This window comes from Podarcis pityusensis (genome assembly GCF_964106645.2).
Source record: "Podarcis pityusensis genome assembly, chromosome: 3".
Lineage (NCBI taxonomy): Eukaryota > Metazoa > Chordata > Lepidosauria > Squamata > Lacertidae > Podarcis > Podarcis pityusensis.
In genome coordinates this window covers 79,866,296-79,891,324 of record NC_138026.1, presented here as the reverse complement: position 1 = coordinate 79,891,324, position 25,029 = coordinate 79,866,296, and the positions used below count along the sequence as shown (strand labels likewise).

The following is a 25,029-nucleotide window of genomic DNA, read 5'->3' as shown; positions in this document are numbered from 1 at the left end:
ATTTAAATTGACAAGAACAGAACACATGCGATTTGTTCTATAAAAAACTTCTCTTTAATAAATGGATGGATTCAAGTTTATAATAGTTTGACATGTCAAAGTAACAAAAGTCAAATTCTCTGACTATTTCATACAAATACTATGCATTACAGTAAACTTATCTTAAGTTACAAAAAGTGTCAGTGAAAATTCAGTATCTAACTGTCTAAAAGTGAAATTTTTCTTATCAATTGTGATTACAATTCTATTGCATGTTGGAAACCCACTACATTGTTATAATCAAACCATTATACAGTTTACTGATGCAAACTGACAAAATGTAGCATTTTATTTTTGGCTTCCTGAATAAAGGGTGACATTTTAATAAAAATGGCTTTAGTAAGACAGAACACCAAACAACAGTAATCCATCTTAAAGAAAAATAATCAAGTATTAGGAATTTGACAGATCAGAGAACCCTGAATGTATTTCTACTACCCGTTTGTTTTTGTTGGAAAACCCCCACAGATATCCAGTATTCTCTTAGCTGAGAATAGTGTTATAGTTTTTAAATGCACACTTTGGCCAATGGCAGACAGTGTACTCCCTGCTGAGTAGTAATGCTGGTGAAAGGTAACTTGAACTATTGCTTTGAGAACAGCCTTTGGCAGGGTTGTTTGTTTTAAAGAATCGAGTGGAGACCAAGCATAGCACATGTGGTAAGATATAAGACTACCACTTCTTAAGATGTACCAAATTCAAGGTTCAAATGGTAAGTTTGTTCATGGGGTTATGATCATTACTAAATGGCTTAACAGGGAACTCGTATTCAAAATGAACCACCAAATTATTTATTAAAAAATGACTGTACTTACCGTGTCATGTATGTCTTTGCATTGCTTGCATGCTATCGATGTGTATGAAAGTATGTGTGTATCATATACAGTGCTGTGAATATGAGCAGAACAAGGCCAATTTTTTTTAATAAAAAATTTGATGGAGATTCATCTAGTTCCTAATGTTTGTCCAAACAACTATGACAAGCTACAGAATTACCAAAATCCAGCAATCCTATGTAGGCACAACTGCTTCATAAGTCCTCACAAGGGCCTCAACATAGGTGATAATTCCTTAAGTGTCAATAAATATGTTCACCAAATTGCCCCTTCCACTGAAATTAAGTTGGGAGGTTTTCAAATGGAGGAATGCTGTGTGCATTTCAGCACATAGACGGCTCTGGATCAGAGCTCATCTTGTTAACATTTGAGCTTCATTAACAGCTTCAGATCTGAGATGGAAAATTCCATTTCCACTTCACCTGCAGTTCAAAGAAATCCTCTCGTCTATCCCATTGTCATTCTACTAAGAAATGCTTTATATAATTTGGCAATCGTGAGCAGATTGTCAATCATAAGGGTACAATTCTCAGAATCCTAATCAAAAAGTATAAATTAAAGAACAAAGAGTGTAGGGTTAAACGTGGCATCAAAAAAATCTAGCAGCTTAAGCAGATTGTGCTGGCTACTGACAAAACAAAAATGGTTAAAATGCAATCATAATGGCACTGTTAAAGATAATTTAGTTTCTTACTAAAAAAGGTTGGTTAAAATATGGAACATGCTCATTATTTCACATTTTTGAGAATTATTATTGTTTGACTTTTAACAGGATAATGTTGCATACCTGAGTATTGTTTACAACAGTCTCCCTCAAATGAGTGTATGTAAAAACTTGAAGTGGTTAGAAAAATATCTAATGCCCTTTTAATTGGAAACAATAGCATTTTTATACCTTCAGTGGGATTGTATTTGTAAAATAATATGCCAGAACATAATGTAAATTTATGAACAAATTAACCAGCCCTCTTTTCTTCAGGTTGTCCAATATGTGCATCAACAAAATACCTCCCAATTTAGCTGACTGTGTCATCTACTCTGAAGAGTTTATTCAACAAACCCAGCAATGTAATACCACATGTAAGAGTTATTTACATATTCTTCACCAGACCTTTGTTTATACATAATTTCCAGTTGGCCTCTTCCCAGTTAAATGCAAGATCCTTAAGGCAGCATGTATAATAAAAATCTAAAACTTATTCCAATTTGCTATTATTTCTACTGTATCCTTCTTCCTGAAGAAGACATGCTAACATTGGGGAAAGATACCAAATAGAATGAATTCCTTGGTTATCTTGATGAATGCAATTTGTCTTTGATAGTTGCTATTAGACTAACGGTTAAGAAAAATGTGTCACTAAAAGAAACATCTGGGTAACTCACCTATATCTGTCATTGGTTCTGTTGTGAACACAGAAGCTGGAGAAAACCTTTGCATTCCCTGTAATTGTTGAATGTTGCTGATGGAAAACTAAACAAAGCACTTTCCATTTCTCTTCATGTTTCTATTAAGAGACTCTTCTCTTAAGCAGCAGCTTACATCTGGTTAAATTAGCTGCAAAACTCACACTGCTAAAGTGAGTTCAGTCATGAACCAAATGTTACCATGTTATGTTATCTAATGTTAATGTCTAATTGCATGATTCATCTGTATTCCTCCTGTAGTTCTAGGTAATGTGAAACAGCACTGTTATTTTATCTTAATGGGGGGAAACTGTTGATGTTCAGAATGACGTTTTGCATCTCTAAGTCAGACAAAAACATGAGGCAAAAAGGAGGTTGAAATCTGACACCAGAGAGAACACACTCACCTTTGTAGTAAAATATTAATTCACTCAGCATGAGTGGATAAAAACTGACAGAGAAGTCACAGTTTTAGGAACAGATATTCTCAGATACATACTAAGGTAACCTCCTTGGTTACTAGGACAGATTTCTTTGTATTGACAATTATGTACCCTGTTTACACACAGTATTCATTCTTCCCTGCTTCATTATCAGCAACAGTTGGAAGTGAAATATTTTGTCCTGCCCAATTCCAAGGTAGCAACAAACAAAGCTGCTCATTCATCCACTGAGGCTGATGAAGTCATGCAGGCCTAATTGAGCTGATTAAAATTTATCTTTCAATGGCAGGTGTCCCTGTGGGACTTGTAAACAGCAGCACACAATACTGTAAACAGTTTAACTTCTGCTCAGTTAGTCCAGGCTTGCTGATTAGATGAAAATCAAGACAGCAGATCCACCATAAGTTCTTCCCATTTCCCCCATAAACATTTTCCCCACTACATATAAAATCCTGAGTGGAACACCATCATCTTGAGCTGGAGAATCAATTGCATACCAAAGACATTAAAATGGCCACTCTGAAGTTCTGTAATGAGGTCAGTTACTGACAAGGCTTCCAAAGGCTTCAGTGTAATGGAACTTTGGACTAAACCTATATTTTAGCATGATGTCCAGTTCTTGCCCCTGACGCTGACTTTGGCAAGGAAGCTGAGGCTGCTGCATCTTCTGCTTCTTCCAGTTCTTCCTGAAGCTCTTGGCTTACACTTGACTGAAGAGCTGCAGGTGTAAGCCATTCTTTTGGTAGGCAACTTTGGAGAAAGGGGATACAGGAACTGAAATAGGCAAGGCGATTCACCCAACGAGGAATTTCTTTTCCACAGAGAATCTATATGAAATGCCACAAGTTATCCAGTGCTTTTTTAAGTACATGTCAGTTTCTATACTTGAAATACAGATCACTGAATTGAAATGCCTGTCAATTATAGTACAGTGAATATGAACCCTTCCTTATGATACCCGTGAGACAGGCAAAATGAATACTAAATCTAATTCTGAGACAACGCAGTCCATTCTGAAAATAACAGTATGCTGGGCATCAAAAACTGAACATATTTTTGAATGACCTTTTTTACCCCAACAGCGCAATCCTAGCCATGCCATTTCAAAAGTTCTATTTCAGTTCAATGGGGTTAACTCCCAGGTAAGATAAAGAGTAAGTGTATGACAAATCATTTAGTGCCTCATTAATGCTGTTTCAAAAGTTCAAATTATCAAATGAAAGTTACAATTATCAGTTTTCTGTATGAGTCATTTATATGTAAGGTATAGCTTTATAAAATGCAGTTTTGTACATTCTTTCCAGTTATATGAATGGAAACAACTGGGGGAAAAGTTAAGGTCTCCAATTGCTTTTGAGAAAGAATGGCTGATTACTCTTACAAGGTCACTCTTTTTCATAACTTGGCTAGCTGGGTTAAAAACCCACAGAGCTTCCTCTCTGGAGGTGGCAGTGAAAAGTGTTGCTGCTACCATTTTATTTCCAGCAAGTCCTTTATGGAAAACACATTAATATTACATATGTAACCTATGTAGCCTACAAGTACTAAAGTGTTTATAAAAGTAATGGCAAGCATTTGCCCAGGCTGAACAAATAATACTTGCCTCTGAAAAAGCTGAAGAAAAGTGATTGCAGTTTTTGTGCATTAAGTGATAGGCATTTCCTTTAAAGTCTTTTCCAAGCTCTTCTATAATTTTTTCTATATCCTCCTCCATGAAGTCAGTACTTCCAAGAACAACAGCTTCTCTAAAATAAAAGAGGGTGGAGGCAGTTGCAGAGAGAGAAAGTTGTTGCAAATCAGACTGGATATGTTTTTATTCCCCGTTTGCTCTTGACAGCATGCACACACCTCCAAAAATTATCGTGTTAAAAATAGAACTTCACTGCTTTTGTCCTCTGGTTGTTTTTGAACTTCATGCCACAAGGCCTCACTACTTTTACACTACCACTTCCTTGCTCTTATCCAAGAGATCTCTGTAAATCCAGATTTGTGTACATACAAATGTATAATCAATCATTTATTATGCAGTCACAGGCCCGTTAAAATTATTAGTGCTTTATACTGCATATCACTTTTTTATTACTATATGTATCATCTTTTCCTCCAAGGAGCTCAAGGTGGTGTACATGGTTCTGCTCCTCATTCTACAACCCTGTGAGGTAGGTTAGGCTGAGAGATGGTGACTGGCCCAAAGTGAGGATTCGAATCCCGGTCTCCCAGGCCATAGTCCAACACTCAAATCATTACATTAAGTTCCGTATCTCATATTAAGAGGCAGTGGGTAGATACTTTTTGGTTGCTCAAAACGTACTATTCAAAATTAGCAGGTTGTAGTCAACAGACGTCTGAATCTAAATCACCCAAACATATTTTGGGTTACACCAATAAATGAAAAAACTTCTTACTTGAATTTAAATGTTTCTCCCAAGTCAGATGCATTTCCTGGAGAAATTTCAAATATTCCAGAAAAAGGGTATGGATGTCCACCATAAGCAAATTCTGAAATACAAAATCAGGAGTTTATGCACAACTCATTGTAAGTAGGACTTTCACTTCTGGTGATTTTATAGACATGCTTTGATCAGCTGTAGGTTAAAACTGAAGTACTGCTACAAAGTAGTTTATATGTACAAATGTCGGTGCTTTATACATTTATATAAAAGTTTACGTTACATTTGGAGAACACTGATTTAAATTCCCATAACAATTACGCTGAGGCCAGTATATGCAGAAACCATGGGAGAGGCATGATCTGATCATTGGCCATGCTGCCTGAGGCTGATGGAAGTTTGAGTTCAACAACATCTGCAGAGCCACAGGTTCCCCAATACTGATCTACACCATGAATAAACAGTCAGAATATTTGTTGCAGAAATAAGATGGTGAAATGTAGGGAGTGAGACAAGGCTATTTTCCTCCCTTCCTCCCTCCCACCCACCCACTACATGTCCTATGTACATTAGCTGCTTCTTTGCACCAATGTGAGATTAAAGCGTGATACATACCTCTGCCATATATCTCTATTCCTGAATGGAATACTCCAATTCCGAGAGAGGAAGTGTATTCATTCATCCAGTACTAAAAAGGAAAATGGGAAACTTAACTGATTGTGATTACGGTTTTCTAATTCACGAGGTCAGCCCTGTACATGGAAAGAGGGGAGAGAATTTTTCCAGATTCCTCTTGCAGCCTCTTGTATTTGCCTGAGCAGAGCTGGAGCAGAAGATGCTACATGAGGCTACAGTGGTGAGGTTGAATTGGCCAAAAATACCTCCCCTGCCCCTTTAATGAGTGGGAGCCTCAACAGGACCACAGCTCTGAACTGAAAGAACCTTCAGGGTACAAAAGGGCAGGACTGGATTGCATTTGACAGAAAACTATTTATTTATTTTTATTATATTTATATCCCATTTTCCTTCACATAACCCAAGTTGCTGAATATGTGATTTCCAAGCAGCCTCCCATCAAGGCACTGATAAGACCTGGACCTACTTAGGTTCAACAAGGTGATGGCTTCATGTACCACTGGAAATATCAGTTAATAGCAGAGCTGGACCATTAAATATTAAGTTCATTTCTGGTTCACCTCAGTGGCAATGCTTAGCTGTTTGATTAAACCTTTACGTCTACAAGTGTTTGTCTCTTTATTAACATTGCTACACAAAACGCAGGCGGCTGGACACAAAAACAGGGAGGGGATCCTGTCTCGGCAGTACTGTATGGTGCGCAAGGTGTCAAAACTGTGTTAAGAAGCCTCTCCTTAAAAATACCTGTGACTGATAAATAACACTGACATAATGCATGAGTTTGTTTGCAAGGTTACAGAAACCGCACATACTGAACAATAAAACAATAAGTACAACTGTAATCCGTTCTGAAAAACCCATGGAATTTGTGTTCCACTGAATCTGCAGCCAATCTACTAGAAGAATTATAAGAACTTCACTGAGAGGGGATTAGTTCCCCCCTGCCCCGGCATGATGATTACAAATAATTACCTTCTGTACCTGGAATCGAAAGCTGAGCCATGTTGATGGTATGGACCAAAACTAAGTCCCTGAAAAGATGTCTTTAAATGTATGAAGATTGCAAAAGTGAGTACCATGCAGCAAATATAAAGTACAATTGAGACTAGAAGAAACTCAGCTGCATGGGAAATGCAGGGGCAGCAGGGAATTGTGAATAGAAATGCACCCCACAGCTCTTGCCCAGAGTCCAGACCTTCTGCAAATGACACCACCCTTGCATTAGTCCTGTTAGGTCTAGTAGTTCCCTCAGACTATCCTACAAACAAGGAAAAGTACGTCCTCTGCCATGGACTTAATTTGTAAAAGGGAACTATTTGTGGTAATAAAGTGCTTACAGAGAAAATGGTCACCAGCTTGAGTTGGATAGAAAATAAATTTCCAAAAGGTTCAACAAGGGATAGAAAAAAAACCTGATATGTTTTGAGCATATTAGACATAAGAGATTGCATTAGGTGATCTTTGAAAACCTTCCCAAACCAGTCATACTACAAACTGAAAAATAAACAAGTTAGTAGACGTGTGCCTTTTTTTGTTTGCTACAAAGCAATACACCCTCACTCTAGCTTTGTAAGTCTCCCCCATAATCAGTCAATATGTCACAGTTGTACCCAAAGGTTACTTGGGAGGTTCTGCTGATCCAGGATACACTGTTCAAAGTTAGGGAATACATTAGGTGTTAGTTTACACTCCAGGGACTTTCACATATTGGGACTTTTACAGAGCATTCTCTTCATGCAGTCTTTATGTAATAGCTTTAGGATTCTCAGTTCGAATATACATTTAACTACTTACAGGTTAACAAAAAATAGTGGACAGTAATTTGCCAACAACAAGGGATCAGAGCACTTCGTGCTTTTGTCTCCCAAATGCCATGCACTGAAAGTTATACCTCACACAATGAATTTCACAAAACACATCTCGGTTCACCATCTAGCTAGGCTAGTTCCTTTCTGGGGCTAACCCACAAGGCTGCACTATTACCTAATTGTAGATTATTGTCAAGATTACTAATTAGTCAGAATAGCCATTTTGGAAAGATTGGGACACGAAGAGAACTTAGATGTCCATTGCATCTAATTTCTTGTGAACTAGGCAAATGTTGCATTATAGAAGGCAATTAAATCACTTTATAATCATACAAACAGCCCTCCAGGAAAGGAGGAAGAAAAATGGATGGAATTAAGCAAAATACAACAGGAAAAAGATTACAAGAGCAGCAAGGTTTTCTTGTTTCTGGGAAATAATTCCCATTGTTTTTGAACATGCAAACAAAAAATTAATTTGCATTCTGTAACATGGAAGCAACCATGGCAGTGAATTTGTTCACTCTGATAGCATGCTCAGGGAAGTAGACAGCTTCTGGAAGAATGCACAAGAATCCAATATATACACACTACTACATTTGGGTCACAATTACTCTGAAGAATGTAAAAATAATAGATTTGCAAGGCTCCCACAGGAAGATGGTTTTTTTTATCCACCCTCTTGCATTCCAAGTCTGGTGCAACAAGGGTGTATCCATGTGTGTCATGCAGAAGACAACACAGTACCAGGTAGAGGGATGGAACAGGAGAGAGAAGCTGAACTCGCCAGCAGTTTAAGAAGGTAAAGAGGAAATATTCTGGTAGCAATACACAAAACTCCTAAAATAGTGGGGGGGGGGGGATAAAAAGCAATGGGATCAGGGGTGCCAACTTGAATAAAATATTTGGGGGGTGGGCAGTTAAGCCATGCCCTACACAATCGATCATATGTCGCAGTGCATGCACACCATTTGAATGGCAATGCCCATCAACTTGAGCAGCCCCAGCCCCCTCAAATATTTTTTTTGGGGGGGGGGCAAAGTCTTCTCAGCCTCCGGGAGTTGGCATCTACAAATGAGATTAAGCAAAGGGATGGGATTTTTTTTTTTAATTACAACATTTCACTTCTAAGAGGAATGCCGGGGTTCCTTCCTTTCATCCTCAAAAGAGAATAAGTTAGTCCTGTAGTCACCAATGTGATGCCCATGGGCACCATTGCACCCTGAGATACCTCTCCAGCTGCTGCCAAGACTCCCTGTCCCAATTTGTTGTTTTAAAAAATCAAGGTTTGGGGCTTCCTTTTTGGTTGCAGGGGCTGCTTGTATGAGTGCAACTAATGTGCTTTTCATTTCTGTTTTATTTGTTTTTGGGGGGTGTTTAGGTGTTCTAGCTCTTTTTATTCTGTGAATTTGTATGTGTGTTGTGCCCATAACAGTTTCTTAGATTTGCATATGTTCCCTTAGGCCCAAAAACGTTGGTGATGCCTGAGATAGATGGAGAGATCGCAAACTTTCATGACGTAAATCAGACCTCAAGGCCCATCTGATCCCGCATTTTGTTTTGTCCTTGGGAAACCCACAAACAAGGACATGAGCACAAGGACACTCTTTGCTTGTGATCCCCAGCAACTGATATTTAGAGTTGCACTCCCTCCAACCCTGGAGGTAAAAAAGCCATAATGACTAGCAGTCTTAATCTCCATGAATGGCCTGGGTTATAGCCTGCACTGGGAGAAGGAAAAGCGGAAAGCAAACCAGACAAACCACCCCACCCCACCGCTTCTTATCTTTGCCACTACTACCAAGTGGCCATTTTATTTTTCTCTGGTTACCTCCACTAAATAGCCCTTTAACCTTATGAATTTTAACTAGCTCAACATTTTCCTAATATTGGTAGGAGTGACATGGCACTTAAGCATGTGGTGAGTAGCAAGACCTCAAACTGATTTCCCCCCTACAGCAACTATGCTTAAGGATTTAGTAATACAAGTTGAACAGTTTTCATTAAAACTAAGGGTGGAATTCAATGTTACGCTATTAAGATTGCTCCATCAGTACAAGTCCCATTGTGCCGCCAGGACTCGTTGTGCTGCCTTCTGCTAGCACAAGTTGAATCCAGCCCTAACTTTACAATTTAAGTAACTACATATCAGAGCTAACAAACAAACAACAGCAGCGACAAATGCTCCCAGCCCTTTGTCTTCTGGATTGTTTCCCTATCCAAGCCACTACTTATCAACTCATTTGGTCTCCTCCTGGCTTCTGCTGCAGTGCCCTTCTGTGCACTTTAGCACTTTCTCAGTGTTCCAGCTCACTTTAAATGTTCCAGCCCTTTAAGTTTCTGATGCCACAATTTTCTTCTACTTTCAACTAACTACCCTGTTTTCTAGCTATTTTACTTCAGCTCATGGGTGTAGCCAGGATTTTTGTTAGGGGGCACAGGACTTTGCTTGGGAGGAACAGGACTTGGGGGGGGTGGTGAACTGATGTGATTGGTCAGTTAGTTAAGTATTTCTACTGTTTTACTTGATGGGGCAACCCATGCTTCAGCTGCTTGTTAGCCAAGGTATAAAACATTAGGACCAGGTGAACAGCATGTCAATAGACTGTGCACCTATTATCCAATGCCATTCTGGCTAAACTAATTTATTTGAACTTAAACAATACGGAAAATTTACTCTTTGAGCTGTAGAAATTTGCAGCTAATAAAAACATTCACTCATTCAAAAAACTTTGACAACAACATCAAAGTTGTCCTATCTGTATTTTTTCAAGTTATTTTTTAAAAAACACTTATATCCCATCATTCTTTCAAGAAGCTCAAGGGGGTATACATATTTCTCTGCAATCCCTCTTTTATCTCCACAACACTCATGTGAGGTAGTTTAGGCAGAGAGATAGTGAACCCAGCCTTCATGGCTGGGTAAGCATTTGAACCTAGGTCTCCCCACTTCTGTTCTGACAGTCAATTCACTCAATTCACACTGGCTTTCTGCAATTCTTAAGAAGCTGTTGTGCAATGCTGAAGAAGTCAGATAGGAATGGTGTGTGTCATTTATGAGCTGGCAGAGTCAAAGATTGCAACACTTTAGCCAAAAGCAACAGGGAGTTAAATGTCTCCAATGTTTTTCCTCACATGATAAACCAGTGCAGTACAGTACTATAATTTAGACTTTAAGGCCACCTGACTACACGAGTGCTAACCTGTTTGAAAAGATATTATGTTTCTACTTGTGTCCAGGTCTTGTCATTTGATCTTTTAAGTAGTCACCCCCCCCCCCGCAACCAGCTTAGGTTCTTTGTACATGCAAAAATGGTGGTGTAAGGCTCTAGTCCTCAAGGCAATTCAGAGTGTAAGAAACTAGAGGATTGTGTTCTGGCCAACTCTGATAGATCCTTATTAAAACACTATCATTCTTTCTTTGTATGCATGACATTACAAAGATCAACTCAAAGTACCAAAGATGGAGATGGGCACGAATCCAACACCCAAAGAGAGGCAACTGAAAATTCACACACCTGTTGCGATAACTTTAGAGCCCTTAATAATTCCCTCGCTTCCAAATTGTTATTGTACCTTTCCAGGGCAAAAAGGGGATAATGAAAGGAGCATCTAAACCAGCATCCTGCTGTTGCAGCAATGTATGGAAGGAGGAGGAGGGGGAAGAAACATGTGAGCGCCGAGGAACCGCAGAAGGAGACTCCTGTGGCGTTTGGGAAAGGAAGGAGCTATGGAGGCAGAGCAGCAGCAGCCCAGGGCGAAAGATGCGAGAGCGAGCTCGAGAAATGTGAGCGTTGAACCTGGCGGGGAGTGGAGTTGCGGGGACAAACGCAGGCAGGCCCCCGACGGCCGGCTCCGTCGCCCACTCACCATGTCGTAGACGTTGAGGATCACCAGCTGGTTCGCCATTCTCCCCTCGCGCGACTCCAGGCGGGGGTCCCTCTCAGGCCTCGGGCGGCGGCCTCGGGGCGCTCTCGGGAGGCCCCCCGGGCGGCCGCCGCCTCCTCGTCCGGCCTCTGGCTGAGGGGCGCGACGGAGCCGCCGGCAGCATGGAGCCGCCTCCGCTGAGGGAAAGAGGGGAGCCGGGGCCGCGTCCCCACGAAGCCTCCTCGCCCCGCGCTCGGCAGACGCGAGCCGAGAGCCGCCACCGGCACCCGGGTGGGGCCCAGCGCAGCTCCGCCTCTCTTGTTTGTCTCCGGGCTGCTGCCGCCGCCGCCCGCCCCTACGGGCCGCGGGGGACGCGCAAAAGTGACCTTCCCTGAGGAGCGGCTGTTGCGCCGCCCGCGCGCCCCTTCCTCCCCTCTCGGCCAACGGCTTTCGCGAAGGAGCCCTTCCAGCTTGCCCACATCTTCAGCGCCGGGGAGGTGAGGCGCCCAAACTACAACCCCCAGCATGCAGCGCGGGAGGAAGCATGTTTCCCGGCAGCCCAAAGGGAAGAAGCGGGAGTCTTTCCCCCAGTTCTGCCTTCTTCTGGCTGCTAGAATGCGCGAGGGTTCCTCGACCAACGGCCTTCCGAATGTCCGCGCGAAAGTTCGCCTCGTGTGACCCGAGGCGGGGGCAGCTGGCTGAGCGCCCTCGCTGCCGCCAGGGAGACGGGTGCGGGGCCCGGTGGGTATGTGGAGGAGCCGCCGCTGCCCTCAGCTGACTGAGGGGCTCAGAAGCCCTTCTGTGGCGGAGGAGCTGCCAGGGCGCACGCAGGATTCGAGCCCTTTTGCTTCTTTGTGGCCTTGTGCGCCCGCTGGAATAGGGTGGTGGAGGAGAGGGGGATCAGGAGCGGGCGTGTGCAGCGCCCGATCCCATCTGGAAGCCCCTTTGCAGTGCTTCTGCTTCCCCTCGCCTCGCAAGCGGCGCTTAACATCATCAATCGCTGGCCTCCTCTCCTTCATGTGCAAAAGGAGGTTCTTTTTATAACAGATCACAGACTCCCATTATGTGCAACCTGGGGAAACTCGGTTTAAGCAAAGGAATTGGCAAACCAGGCTATCAAACGACAGTTGCAAGTTTGTACGTTGGAGAGAACTGTGATTTCTTCCAAAGTGAAAGCAGCAGCTCTTTCTTCTCATCTACAAAGAACAGAAGTAGGGAAAGCACATGACGCTGACAGTTGCTATGCCTAATTCATAGTCAATTTCACCATAATGAGATTATAATTTGAACAGGACTATAAATTCATTACAGTAGCAGTGTTTTAAACCTATGAACAAATAGATGGTGATCACCACATCCGTGTTATCTGCATAAGGATGCAGTTAACATTTCAGGTGTGAAATATGGCTATGGTCGTGTTCTGCTTCCTATCTTTTCCTTTTTCATTCTTTATGTGGGCACAAGCTGTAATCACCATGAGAAAGGTCTGCTGTCCCCTGGCACAACACTCCCCTGACATCCTCTTCCCAATTGCTTAGTCCCCTAGTACCATCCTTTGCTCCCAGACTGCCCAGCAGCCATTTGTCAGTGCTGTCCAATTAATGTCCCCAAATTACCATTGTAGCAACCAAAGCTGCCTCGTGATCTCTCTATCAACCAATGGTGGCGCAGAAACAGAGCACCTGATTGCTGTACTGTACTTGAGTGAGCAGGCTGCTCACTCCCACAGGTTGAAGTGAGAATATATTTCCCAGGATGACCCACAGCCATTTCACTGCACCTTGGAAAACATAATTCCTTCTATATATATGTGCTCATTATATGCAAATAAAGGGATGGGGCCATAAGAATAATAAGTAAACCTTGGAGTGGCCCTTTGGTGCCCTATCTCCTTTCCTGTTTTGTACATAGCATTTGGGAGCCAAAGAAAAGACAGTATAGTTATAAAATCAAGGCTGAAAGACCAATGAGCTGTACAAGAATGCTGCATTTCTCACACTGTTTTTTTCATTTTCAGTAAATCACTTTCAATGGGTTGTTACACAGATCATTACTAGGTTCCCTTTCAGCTCCCAATTCCATTCAGCTCCGGTGTTCTAATACGGAGTTTTGATATACTGTATACACATATGACAAAATAACTTTATTTTTTCCACAGCAGAGTTTGAATGGTGTAGGAAATGAATTTGTTTTATATTGATTTGAAGCTTGCAATGTGCTGTTTTCAGATGGTTTTTAAAAAAAAACAACAGATATCAAATTTGATTCAGAAGAACGTCAAAAGTGGTGGGGGAGAGTTTGTTTAGTGGTGGTGAATTCTTGTGTAGGATACAGTATATCTTTCTGAGCATTTTAATGTAAGGAAAAACAAACTGCTTTCTTAAAAAAATATTAAACTAGGGAGAAATGGTTGCCCTCCAGATGCTGCTGCATCACAGCTCCCATAATCCCTAACCATTGGCCATGTTAGTTGGGGACCACAGCTCAATGATAGAGCATATATTTTGTGTGGAGAAGGTCCCAGGTTCAATCCACAGCATTTCAAGGTATGGTTGGGAGAGACCCCTGCTTGAAATCCTGCAGAACAGCTGCCAGTCAGTGTAGACAGTACTAAGCTGGTTGGACCAATGATCTGACTTGGTATAAGGCACCTTCCTATGGAGCTGCCAGGAGTTCAGTAACACTTGGGGGAACACAAACGCTAAATGGTCCATTCTCATGTTAAACCACATTTTGCCGTATCCCGTGTTTATTAAATGATTTATCAAGGACCAGTGGGGAACTTCAGTGTCACAGCTTGCCCAGTGCCTCTTCCTTCCCCCTGCCCCTGATTGTGCCATTGACTTCTGATTGGACTGAAACCCACACCAACAGCTCCCCATATACTAGGTAAAGGTGGCTGGGAGAAGTTCAGAGGGGGAGGGAAATGTGGTGTCCCTCATCTGAGGGCAGGGGAAAGATGCTGAAAGAAATGAGAAAGAGATACAGGGTTAATTTTTTTAAAAAAGAATAACAACAATAAACTGGTAATAGAAAAGTTGTTATAGAGGGAAGAAATCAATGCTAAAGGAACAGGGAGGAGGGTTGAAGCAAACAGGCAGTTTGTAGAATAATAAGTATGACAAGGGATAAAAATACTTGGGGAAACATGAAAGAGAGGAGGAAATAAAAAGCAAAATCTTTCTCTACTCCAAATTAGCAAATTTCTGGCTAAAATGGAGAGGCTGAGTTTCAACAGCCTTACAGCCAATGTATGCTCTTAGCATGAATGAAACTGAGCTATGGAACTCCTTGTCACAAGAAAATCTCTGAAGCAAAAAACTTGAGAAATTTCAAAGAGGGATTAGGTATTAGTAGAAAATGATGCCAGTAATTGTTAGCTGATTACGCCAAAGTCTGCCTCCCTCTGCTACAATTTTGTGACTGGTGGGTCTCAGTAATTTTAAGCTATATCAAATTGGAATGGAAGGTAGAGAGTTTGAGAACACGTTTATTGCTTGCTATAAATATTTGTACACAGACATTTGTCCTAACACCCAAACTTGTCACTTATCTACCACCATTATGAATAGTACTATGAACAGTGCTAAGGATTAGTGTCTCACACTGAACATTCACTCACTGTGAAAAACTCTATAAATTGAAAGTGGAGACACTATATGTTCTTTCCATTGGCTGTTTGTTTATTTTGTAGCACAATAGAATCTTCAATAAAAACAAAATTTAAAATAACAACCAGTGCTAACGATTCAGTTCTTGAGTATCCAGAGGTCATTGTTAACATCACAGAACCATTCCTGAATAAATATTTTATTTTCTTGTTAAAAAATTATTGCACAGAAGGAATGGACCAATTTGGGATTGGGATTTTGAAAAATATAAGATGATCAGCTTTTGAGGGTTTTAGAGAATGTTAGAAAATTGTGTTTAAAAGTATACTTGTATTAATCTTAGTTTGAAACATTACAGCATTTGTTTAAAACATTACAGTATTGTATGTTCATATACAGTTTAATAAGTACAAGTAATAATTTGTAACTGGGTTACTCATATTTCTTCGCTTCATCTGAAGAAACCGCTGAAGTAATCTCTGAATTAAATGACACCACTGGGTCCACAAAATGGAGTGCCCGAAATAATTTCACATACCGATAGTAGCTGAAGGCAAGGACTCCGCAAAAGAAAACAACTATCAGGCAAGCCCAACCGGCAATCTTAAGCATGTTTAGGCTAAAATACAAACAAAATGGAACATAAGTGTGTGTGTGTTCATTCAATGAGCTGCTGGCTAATAATAATAATAATAATAATTTATTATTTATACCCCACCCACCTGGCTGGGTTTCCCCAGCCACTCTGGGCGGCTTCCAACAAAATATTTAAAAAACAATAAAATGCATTATTGTCACAAGCTCCACTGAATGGAATGTAATTATTTGTTTAGCTTCCAATACATGTAGAATGTTATTGGAACACCTACACAGAGCTGGGGTGTGTTATAGCAGGCTGTGCCCCTCTCACCTAAACTTGACACTGCTGTGGTACTCACTACGCATGCCATACTCAATCCCCTAGCTCATGATCTAATTTTCTGAGTCAATTTTTTACACACAGAGAATGTTAACATTCATATTATCAATCTTCCATTGAACTAGAAAAAAATCTGAAAGCCTCTAGGCTTTTTAAGAATGTAGAAAGTAAATACATCTTCCCAGATTTCAGAACACGGAGTTTGTTCAATGGATTTATACTAAACTTTGTATCAGGATTTTTACCAAACTTTTGTGCAGGAATGGGAACTAATGCTTGATCTCATGCCAACAAATCAAGAGTACTAATGCCTACCTTTCAATGATGCCATGTGTCCGAACTGCAAAATAAGCTTCATAAGGACAAAAACTGGAATAAAAAATGAGAGACTAAACATTATTTTTCATAACTGTAAACTACAACAGTCTTATAATGAGAGGGAAACCATCTTATAATTAGAGGGGAAGTCAAATTTTAGACGATTACTGCTTCAGAAAAATCAAGTGTAAGATTCATGACAGTGATGATACTGTGAGAGGAGTGGTGACAGATACATTTGGGCCCTTCAGAGACGGGGTTACTGATACTAGTAGTGCTTGATAGCCTTAACCAACATGAACAGGACTATTCTCCTTCCATATCAGCATGTGTTCTCTGCATGAGTATAAGAAAAAGGGCATGCTACCACAGCGCCCCACCCCCCAGCACCCTCATTTGTGAGATTGGTTATGTAACTGTTTTTCCATATGTACATAAGAAGCTGTAATTGCTGGTGTTGTACAGAGATTAAATTAGATGAACACACTCTCTGCATGGGTGTGTGTGAGGTTTTTCTACTCTAAGAAAATATTGTGTGTAAAAGAAAGCAGAACTGGTAACAAACTGTACTTGCAGATTGACTGATTTTGTCTTCCTCCTTGGATACCATCAGTTTAGCACATGTGCAGAGGCGATATGCCAGGACCCTCCCATAACACAAAATGGATGAGATTCAGAGTTCTGTGTACCTTATTTTATTTAAATTGTTTTACTGTATTTGTCATCCAATAACTAAAGTTTTCTGGGTGATATTCAGCACACTGAACTGAAAATCTGCTATGTTATTGTGTTCCTAAGTAACAGCTAGATGTCATCTCTGCTATTGACCTGTTGTATAATGTACACCATATATGACACTCAATATTAGTTCTATATACTCGAAGAAGACCCATTGAAACTATTTAACTATTTAATTGAAACTATTGAACTATTGAAGTAACTTAAGACCACTGATTTCAATGGATCTACTCTGAATACGAGTTGACTATTGTCCCAAACACTTAGGAATTAACTTAATTACAAATTTATAAACATGTTCCATTCAGGTATAATTATATTCAAAAAAAGAGGTTTAAAGACTGTCTCAAGGCAAATCTTAAAAAATGTAGTATAAACACCAACAAATGGGAAACACTGGCCTGCGAGTGCTCCAACTGCAGAACAGCCTTTACCAAACGTGTCATGGGCTTTGAAGACACTCGAACTCAGGATGCAAGGAGAAACATGCTAAGAGGAAGGCACGCTTGGCAAATCCACACCGTGATCAACTCCTGCCCGGAAACCAATGTCCCCACTGTGGAAGGACGTGTGGATCCAGAATTAGCCTCCACAGTCACTTATGGACTCATTGTTAAAACCGTGTTTATGGAAGACAATCTTACTTGGCAATGAGTGATCACCGAAGAAGAAGAAGAAGAAGAAGAAGAAGAAGAAGAAGAAGAAGAGTTTGGATTTGATATCCCGCCTTTCACTCCCTTTAAGGAGTCTCAAAGCGGCTAGCATTCTCCTTTCCCTTCCTCCCCCACAACAAACCCTCTGTGAGGTGAGTGGGGCTGAGAGACTTCAAAGAAGTGTGACTAGCCCAAGGTCACCCAGCAGCTGCATGTGGAGGAGCGGAGACGTGAACCTGGTTCCCCAGATTACGAGACTACCGCTCTTAACCACTACACTACACTGGCTCTCAAAGAAGAAGAAAGAAGATACTTAACCATACAACTGCTAATTATGTTAAAGCTAACCTGTAGTTTGGATCCATTATCTTCAATCTGAACAGGAAAATGCCAGCATAGTCCTGAGGCCAAATGATAGAGTTGATGCCAGAATGGTTCATGAGTTCATATTGATTATCTAGTGTTCCTAGAAGTCCAGCACCACCACTCATAAAACAGGATACGTAATTCTGGGTGGGGAAATGTAATTAATTTACCGTAAGACAAACATCCATAATACGTGAGGAATATGGTAAGTACAAATAATATACCTGCTTTATGTCCTAAAGTGTTTGCATAATAAATAAGTAGCTGATTCCATAGTTGTTGGGTTGCAAAAAATAATTAGGTACAGTTTAAGACACTATAGTTTTCAAAGTACAGTGGTGCCCCGCAAGACGAATGCCTCGCAAGACGGAAAACCCGCTAGACGAAAGGGTTTTCCGTTTTGGAGGTGCTTCGCAAAACGAATTTCCTATGTGCTTGCTTCGCAAGACGAAAATGTCTTGCGAGTTCCTGCGGGGTTTTTTTCCTTTCGCCCCCTTTTTCCCAAGCCGCTAAACCGCTTATCAGCTGATGGCTAAGCCGCTTAACAGCTGATGCTAAGCCGCTTATCAGCTGATCGTTAAGCCGCTTATCAGCTGATCGTTAAGCCGCTTATCAGCTTATCCTTAAGCCGCTTATCAGCTGATCCACTAAGCCCGCTAAGCCGCTAATACTGTAGCACTAATCCGCTAATGGGCTTGCTTCGCAAGACGAAAAAACCCGCAAGACGAAGAGACTCGCGGAACGGATTCTTTTCGTCTTGCGAGGCACCACTGTATTGGCAAATCATGCAATCCAGAACATCAGCAAAGCTGGTGGGTAGGAGGAAGACCAAAGATGGAAGATCCAAAATATCTAAAGCTCTGCTTGGGACACACAAACAAGGTGGATAGAAGGGTGGAACTCCCTTTCTGGCCGTTTTTGAGAGGGTGGGGATAACATTACAATTTCCCACCTATTGTTTCCATGGGGTATATTTTGTTCTGTTTGGCGTGTGTAAGAAGAAGGCAAAGGTTTTCATGTCCCCTTTTTACCTCTACTGATATCTGTAAGATAAGGGCTACATATGTTTCTACAGGGCTGGTAGGTGCCTTACAAGGTCAGATTTCCTGTTTCAAGGTAGGGCACCACCTGCTGCCTTTGGAGAAGGAGATCCAAAACATCACATAGCTCTAGAGATGCATTGCTAGTGACCACAGGATTGTGCCCTTATTGCATTGCCTCTTGAATATTAATTTGTATGTCCTGATCAATATTCATAGGCAAAATACCATGAGAGCTTCAGAATTCATATTATTAATTTCCTTATTATATACATTTTCTTACATGTCTCCCCCAATAGCGATCTATAGTATATGCAGTAATGCTTTCTAGATCCTGAGGAACCATTGAAGACATATTTTGTGCTTTGCTCAAACAGCGTACCTGTTCAAAGAATATAAATGCACAAAGTAAAACAGAAATCACATGCACAGTCTCAGTCAAAGTCTCAGCTGTACAGCATATTTAAATTTTATCAATCTCTTAAGCTTGATACTGATGAAACTGGAAAATTTAAAGGTTTAAAGCATTGTAACACAAATACAACCCTTCATAGATTTCAGTCCATCCTGTTTTGCCTCCTGACACCTTGTCAACCTTACTGGGATCTCAGGTAAGGTCATGTGCAGCATTCGGAAGCCTTATATGGTCTCGTGGAGGCTCTCACAAGAGCTTGCCAGAAGCCACCACCGCATCTACTTGCTTCTCTGGTAGTGTGTGCGCGCAGACACACAGAGGTATTCCTTGCATTCCACTGCCTGTTTGGACCTACGTCTGCCGGATCCAATGGACACTGCCTCCAAAACCTTTGGGCCAACAATTAAGGCACTGGCCCAGGCTAGGAATCTGTGGTGGACTTTGTGCCCCTTAAAATTCTGAAGATTCTGATGTTTCTTCCCATGGTAATTTTAAAAATGTAGTGTTGATAAGGTGTCTGGTCTAGAGGTTAGAAGGGTCAATTGGAGTGTGCTGACTTCATAGATCCTTAGAATTTTCGTATGTGGTGTTTTCTCAAATTTGGACAGAGCAGATGTAAATATTACATATGTTAAATGCAATAGCACATATGTTTTGGCCCTCAGTTTAGCATTTATACTCACTACAGATAACTTTTAAGGGGGAAGTGAAGTCAAGAAGCAGGAGGATAACCAATTTCTGGGCAGGCAGCTTATAGTTTATACAGTGGTGCCTCGCAAGACGAAATTAATTCGTTCCGCAAGTTTTTTCTTCTTGCGAGTTTTTCGTCTTGCGATGCACAGTTTCCCATAGGAATGCATTGAAAATCAATTAATGCGTTCCTAGGGAAACCGCTTGCCAGGCTGGCGGTGCGGAGAAGGGCTTTTCTCCCCACCGCAAGCCTTCAGGACAGGTACGGGAACAGAGGGGAAGGCGCGCAGCGCTTTCCCTCTGTTCCCGGGGCTTGCGTGGGAGTAGGGTTTTTCCTCCCCACCGCCAACATTCAGAACAGCATTCTGAATGTTGGCGGTGGGAAGGAAAACCCTCCTCCCACCCCAAGTCTTCAGGAAAGCCATCCGATGCCGGGCGGCGGGAGAAGGTGTCCCCCCCCCCGCCCGGCATCGGAGCTTCCTTCCCCCCCCGCCCGGCATCGGAGCTTCGTTCCGATGCCGGGGGGGAGGCGTTCCCCCCCCGCCCGGCATCGGAGCTTCGTTCCGATGCCGGGCGGGGCGGGAGGAGGCGTTCCCCCCCGCCCGGCATCGGAGCTTCGTTCCGATGCCGGGCGGGGCGGGAGGAGGCGTTTCCCCCCCCCGCCCGGCATCGGAGCTTCGTTCCGATGCCGGGCGGGGGGGGAGGAGGCGTTCCCCCCCGCCGCCCGGCATCGGAGCTTCGTTCCGATGCCGGGCGGGGGGGAGGAGGCGTTCCCCCCCCCGCCCGGCATCGGAGCTTCGTTCCGATGCCGGGCGGCGGGAGGAGGCGTTTCCCCCCCGCATCGGAGCTTCGTTCCGATGCCGGGCGGGGGGAGGAGGTCCGAGGACAGTGGGGAAGACGCGCTGCGCTTCCCCGCTGTCCCGGAGATTTCCCTATGGGCTTTCGTCTTGCGAAGCAAGCCCATAGGGAAATTCGTTTTGCGAAGCGCCTCCAAAACGGAAAACCCTTTCGTCTAGCGGGTTTTCCGTCTTGCGAGGCGTTCGTCTTGCGGGGCACCACTGTATCTGTTGGGCTGTACACAGCTGTTCCGTTATTAAAAACCAGGTATTGAATAAATTGTGTGTAGTTCACCATACTACACAAAAAGGAATTTAATACATTTGGCAGGTTCAGTTGGTTAAAGCATGGTGCTGATAATGCCAAGGTTGCAGGTTCAATCCCCATATGGAACAGCTGCCTATTCCTGCATTGCAGGGGGTTGGACTAGATGATCCTCAGGGTCCCTTCCAACTCTGCAATTCTATGATTCAGTTATTTCAGTACTTGTTATTCAGTACTTGTTATTTCAAAGCCCTATACGGCCTAGGACCCTCGTATCTACGGGACCGCCTCTCCTGGTATGCCCCACAGAGGAACTTACGGTCTTCAAATAAAAACATCTTGAAGGTCCCAGGCCTCAGAGAGGTTAGGCTGGCCTCAACTAGAGCCAGGGCTTTTTCGGCTGCGGCTCCAACCTGGTGGAATGCTCTGTCACAAGAGACAAGGGCCCTCCAGGACTTGACATCTTTCCGCAGGGCCTGCAAGACAGAGCTGTTCCACCAGGCCTTTGGTCAGGGCGCAGCCTGACTCCCTCCTTTGGCAATCTTTACAATACTTTAGTTTATGGTTGCCATCAATTTTGATTTTAATTAATTCTTTGATGTTTTTATAATGTTGCACTATTTTAGTGTTGTTAGCCGCCCTGAGCCCGGCTTCGGCTGGGGAGGGCGGGATATAAATAAAATTTATTATTATTATTATTATTATTGTGTCTTGTTTATTAAACATGTTGCTTCTAAAGTTTTGAAGAATTTGCTTTTAAATCAATTTAGCACTGTCAAGAGGGACGGCGAGTGGCGCTGTGGGTTAAACCACAGAGCCTAGGACTTGCCGATCAGAAGGTCGGTTGTTTGAATCCCCGCAACGGGGTGAGCTCCCGTTGCTCGGTCCCTGCTCCTGCCAACCTAGCAGTTTGAAAGCACGTCAAAGGTACCGCTCCTGCGGGAAGGTAAACGGCGTTTCCGTGCGCTGCTCTGGTTCGCCAGAAGCGGCTTAGTCATGCTGGCCACATGACCCGGAAGCTGTACGCCGGCTCCCTCAGCCAATAAAGCGCTGCAACCCCAGAGTCGGCCACGACTGGACCTAATGGTCAGGGGTCCCTTTACCTTTACTTTAGCACTGTCAAGAGCTGTGTAAAAGACTGATTGAAACAACATCCATTAAAAAACCCTATTGTAAACAAAAATTCATATTTATTAAAAGCATTTATATACCACTTACTATTTCAAAGATGTTACCGTATTTTTCGCTCTATAGGACACACTTTTCCCCCTCCAAAAATGAAGGGGAAATGTGTGTGCGTCCTATGGAGTGAATGCAGGCTTTTGATGAAGCCTGGAGAGTGAGAGGGGTCGACCCCACTCGCTCCCCGGGCTTCAGGCAGCTATCCGCAAACCTTCGGAGCGCTCCCCCAGCCCGCAAGCTCCGGGAGCGGCGGCAAGGCTGCACAACCTTGCCTCCGCTCCCGGACCTGAAATTTTTTTTCTTTATTTCCCCCCCCCTAAAAACTAGGTGCGCCCTATCGTCCGGTGTGCCCTATGGAGCGAAAAATACGGTATATCACTAAAATAAAAACACAACCTCAAACCAGTTAAACAGCAATATAAAAGCATTCAAAAGTGAATAAAGCAGAAATTTGTAAGATTCAAACATGTAAAAAAGGTTCAATCTTAGATGTCGGGGAAAGCCTGAGCAAAAATATGTCTTCACAATACATCTATCTGAAGCAACTGGTGGTTGCTGTTTCATGAATGGCAGATGGAAGGGCATTTCACAGTTGAGGAGCAACAGCAGAAAATGCTGATTTTGAAGTCATTGCCCCAAGACATTTTATGGGGTGTGTGGTGCCATGAGAATTCCCCCCCCCCAAGTTGATCTAAATGATATTAAGGTCTAAAATTGGGCAGGTGGTCTCTTATTCTTGATTAACCTGAAAGGTTAGTGTACAAATGTCTGCTCACCTGTTTTACTGTTGTGTTATAATGGTAGTCATTCCTGCCATTCATCTCCCACAAGATATAATTTGCCTCAACAGTCCCAATCATGTTTTCACGCTCATATCTAGAAAGAACAGAAATACAGTGTCATGTCTCTGTAAAGGACAAAAAAAGACCAAAAACAACAACAACAAAAAACCATACTAAGGGTATACACTACTGTAGGCCAGAGTTCTTGCCAATAAGGCAATTTTTAAAAATATGGAACTGGTGGGGAATTGTGGTAATGAAGATAATAGCTGCATTATCACTCTTTTATCTTTCATTTGATTGGGATGGTCAAAGAAAGGGCTTAACGAATAAATATATATAAATACATATTTTCCATGGGTCTATAGTGTTTAAAAGCTGCTTACAAGAGAACAGTAGGACGAAATGGACGTGCGTAATGGACCTCTATTGGGCAACCAAATAGTGCAAAATTGTACTCTTGCACCTAGGAGAAAGGTAGGTTAACATAAATCTCTCCTTGCCTTCTATTTGCATCAATAGTATACTTAACATATTTATTTATTCACTTTATTAGTTGCTTGGCACTTAAGGAGTCTCCAGGTGACTTACAAAACTTAAAAGCATAAAGCATGGCAGAGAATCAGAAAGAAGTACATTGTATTACAATAAAAGCTATGCAAACGCCACAAAACAGCAGAAAAACCTTCAACAGAAAAACGCCATTACAGTTGTACCTTGGTTTTCAAATGCCTTCGTACTCGTTTTGGCTCCCAAACGCTGCAAACCTGGAAGTGACTGTTCCAGTTTGCAAACTATTTTTGGAAGCCGAATGCCCGACGGGGCTTCCGCGGCTTCTGATTGGCTGCAGGACCTTCCTGCAGCCAATCAGAAGCTGAACTTTGGTTTCCAAATGTTTTGGAAGTCGAACGGACTTCCGGAACAGATTCCATTCAACTTCCAAGGTATTACTGTAATACCATCATAATCTCTCAAATGCTCTGTAGGTATGTTTTTACCTCGTGCCAAAAGCAGGACCTGGTTAGGGAAAGTGTTCCACTAGTGGGAGCTATAACTGAAAATTAAATGTGTAGTTCTTACCCAGTATTCTCCCTGTGTTTTGACCCATCGATATTTCCTAATGTGAGGAAAAAAATAAAGTTTGTCAATGGTAAGGACAATGTTTTATCTATCTATCTATCTATCTATCTATCTATCTATCTATCTATCTATCTATTTATCTATCTATCTATTATTATTATTATTATTATTATTATTATTATTATACCCCCACCCATCTGTCTGGGTTTACCCAGACACTCTGGGTGGCCCATAGCATATTTTAGAACATAATAAAACATCAAACATTAAAATCTTCTGGATACAGGGCTGCCTTCAGATGTCTTCTAAAAGTCAGATAGTGTTTTATTTCCTTGACATCTGAAGGGAGGGTGTTCCACAGGGAGGGTGCCACTGCCGAGAAAGCCCTCTGCCTGGTTCTCTGTATCCTCACTTCTTGCAGTGAAGGAACCAGCAGAAGACGCTTGGAGGAGGACCTCAGTGTCTGGGCTGAACAACGAGGGAAGGAAATGCTCCTTCAGGTATACTAGACCAAGGCCATTTAGGGCTTTAAAGATCAGCACCAACACTTTGAATTGTGCTCGGAAGCACGCTGTAAGCCAATGAAGATCCTTTAGGACTGGTGCTATATGGTCCCGGCGGCCACTCCCAATCACCAGTCTAGCTGCCACATTCTGGATTAATTATAGTTTCTGGGTCACCTTCAAAGCATAGCAGCAGTCCAAGCGGGAGATA

The 25,029-nt window shown here is 42.3% G+C and overlaps 2 protein-coding genes and 1 long non-coding RNA gene across 24 annotated transcripts in view; 1 reads left to right on the top strand and 2 right to left on the bottom strand.

The window, feature by feature from the left end:
* Positions 1-5,258, top strand: part of LOC308472691 — a 156,614-nt gene extending 151,356 nt beyond the window's left edge. For 8 of the 14 annotated variants that reach the window (XR_013983624.1, XR_013983625.1, XR_013983626.1 and 5 more), the window contains one exon: positions 1,855-1,954. This is a non-coding gene — a long non-coding RNA (uncharacterized lncRNA). Of the gene's footprint in view, positions 1-1,854; positions 1,985-3,804; positions 3,865-5,151 lie in introns of those variants that run through there. The other 6 variants (XR_013983618.1, XR_013983619.1, XR_013983620.1 and 3 more) reach the window with 2 other exon arrangements.
* Positions 32-13,520, bottom strand: DESI2 (desumoylating isopeptidase 2). Its single transcript, XM_080997816.1, has 5 exons — positions 11,424-13,520; positions 5,728-5,800; positions 5,128-5,221; positions 4,326-4,467; positions 32-3,549 (listed from the first exon to the last, which is right to left on the bottom strand). The coding sequence occupies exons 1-5, from the start codon at positions 11,460-11,462 to the stop codon at positions 3,316-3,318; spliced, it is 582 nt and encodes a 193-aa protein (XP_080853942.1). The 5' UTR covers positions 11,463-13,520; the 3' UTR covers positions 32-3,315.
* A 1,560-nt stretch (positions 13,521-15,080) lies between these two features.
* CATSPERE (catsper channel auxiliary subunit epsilon) overlaps positions 15,081-25,029 on the bottom strand; it is a 57,776-nt gene continuing 47,827 nt past the window's right edge. For 8 of the 9 annotated variants that reach the window (XM_080997654.1, XM_080997658.1, XM_080997661.1 and 5 more), the window contains 7 exons: positions 24,316-24,352; positions 23,622-23,701; positions 23,230-23,329; positions 19,349-19,447; positions 18,008-18,168; positions 16,266-16,319; positions 15,081-15,650 (listed from right to left, as the gene is read on the bottom strand). In XM_080997654.1, the coding sequence (XP_080853780.1) occupies positions 15,464-15,650; positions 16,266-16,319; positions 18,008-18,168; positions 19,349-19,447; positions 23,230-23,329; positions 23,622-23,701; positions 24,316-24,352 (718 nt within the window). In that variant the 3' untranslated portion in view covers positions 15,081-15,463. The remainder of the gene's footprint in view (positions 15,651-16,265; positions 16,320-18,007; positions 18,169-19,348; positions 19,448-23,229; positions 23,330-23,621; positions 23,702-24,315; positions 24,353-25,029) is intronic. The other variant, XM_080997655.1, reaches the window with a different exon arrangement.

Bases quoted from the DNA above. Each gene is read 5' to 3' on its own strand.
- DESI2 (XM_080997816.1), bottom strand. From the start codon at position 11,462: ATGGCGAACCAGCTGGTGATCCTCAACGTCTACGACATG. The intron at 5,222-5,727 runs GTATGTATCACG...TTTGTATTTCAG, and splicing joins AATAGAGATATATGGCAGAG to AATTTGCTTATGGTGGACAT. The intron at 4,468-5,127 runs GTAAGAAGTTTT...CTTTTATTTTAG, and splicing joins GGAGAAACATTTAAATTCAA to AGAAGCTGTTGTTCTTGGAA.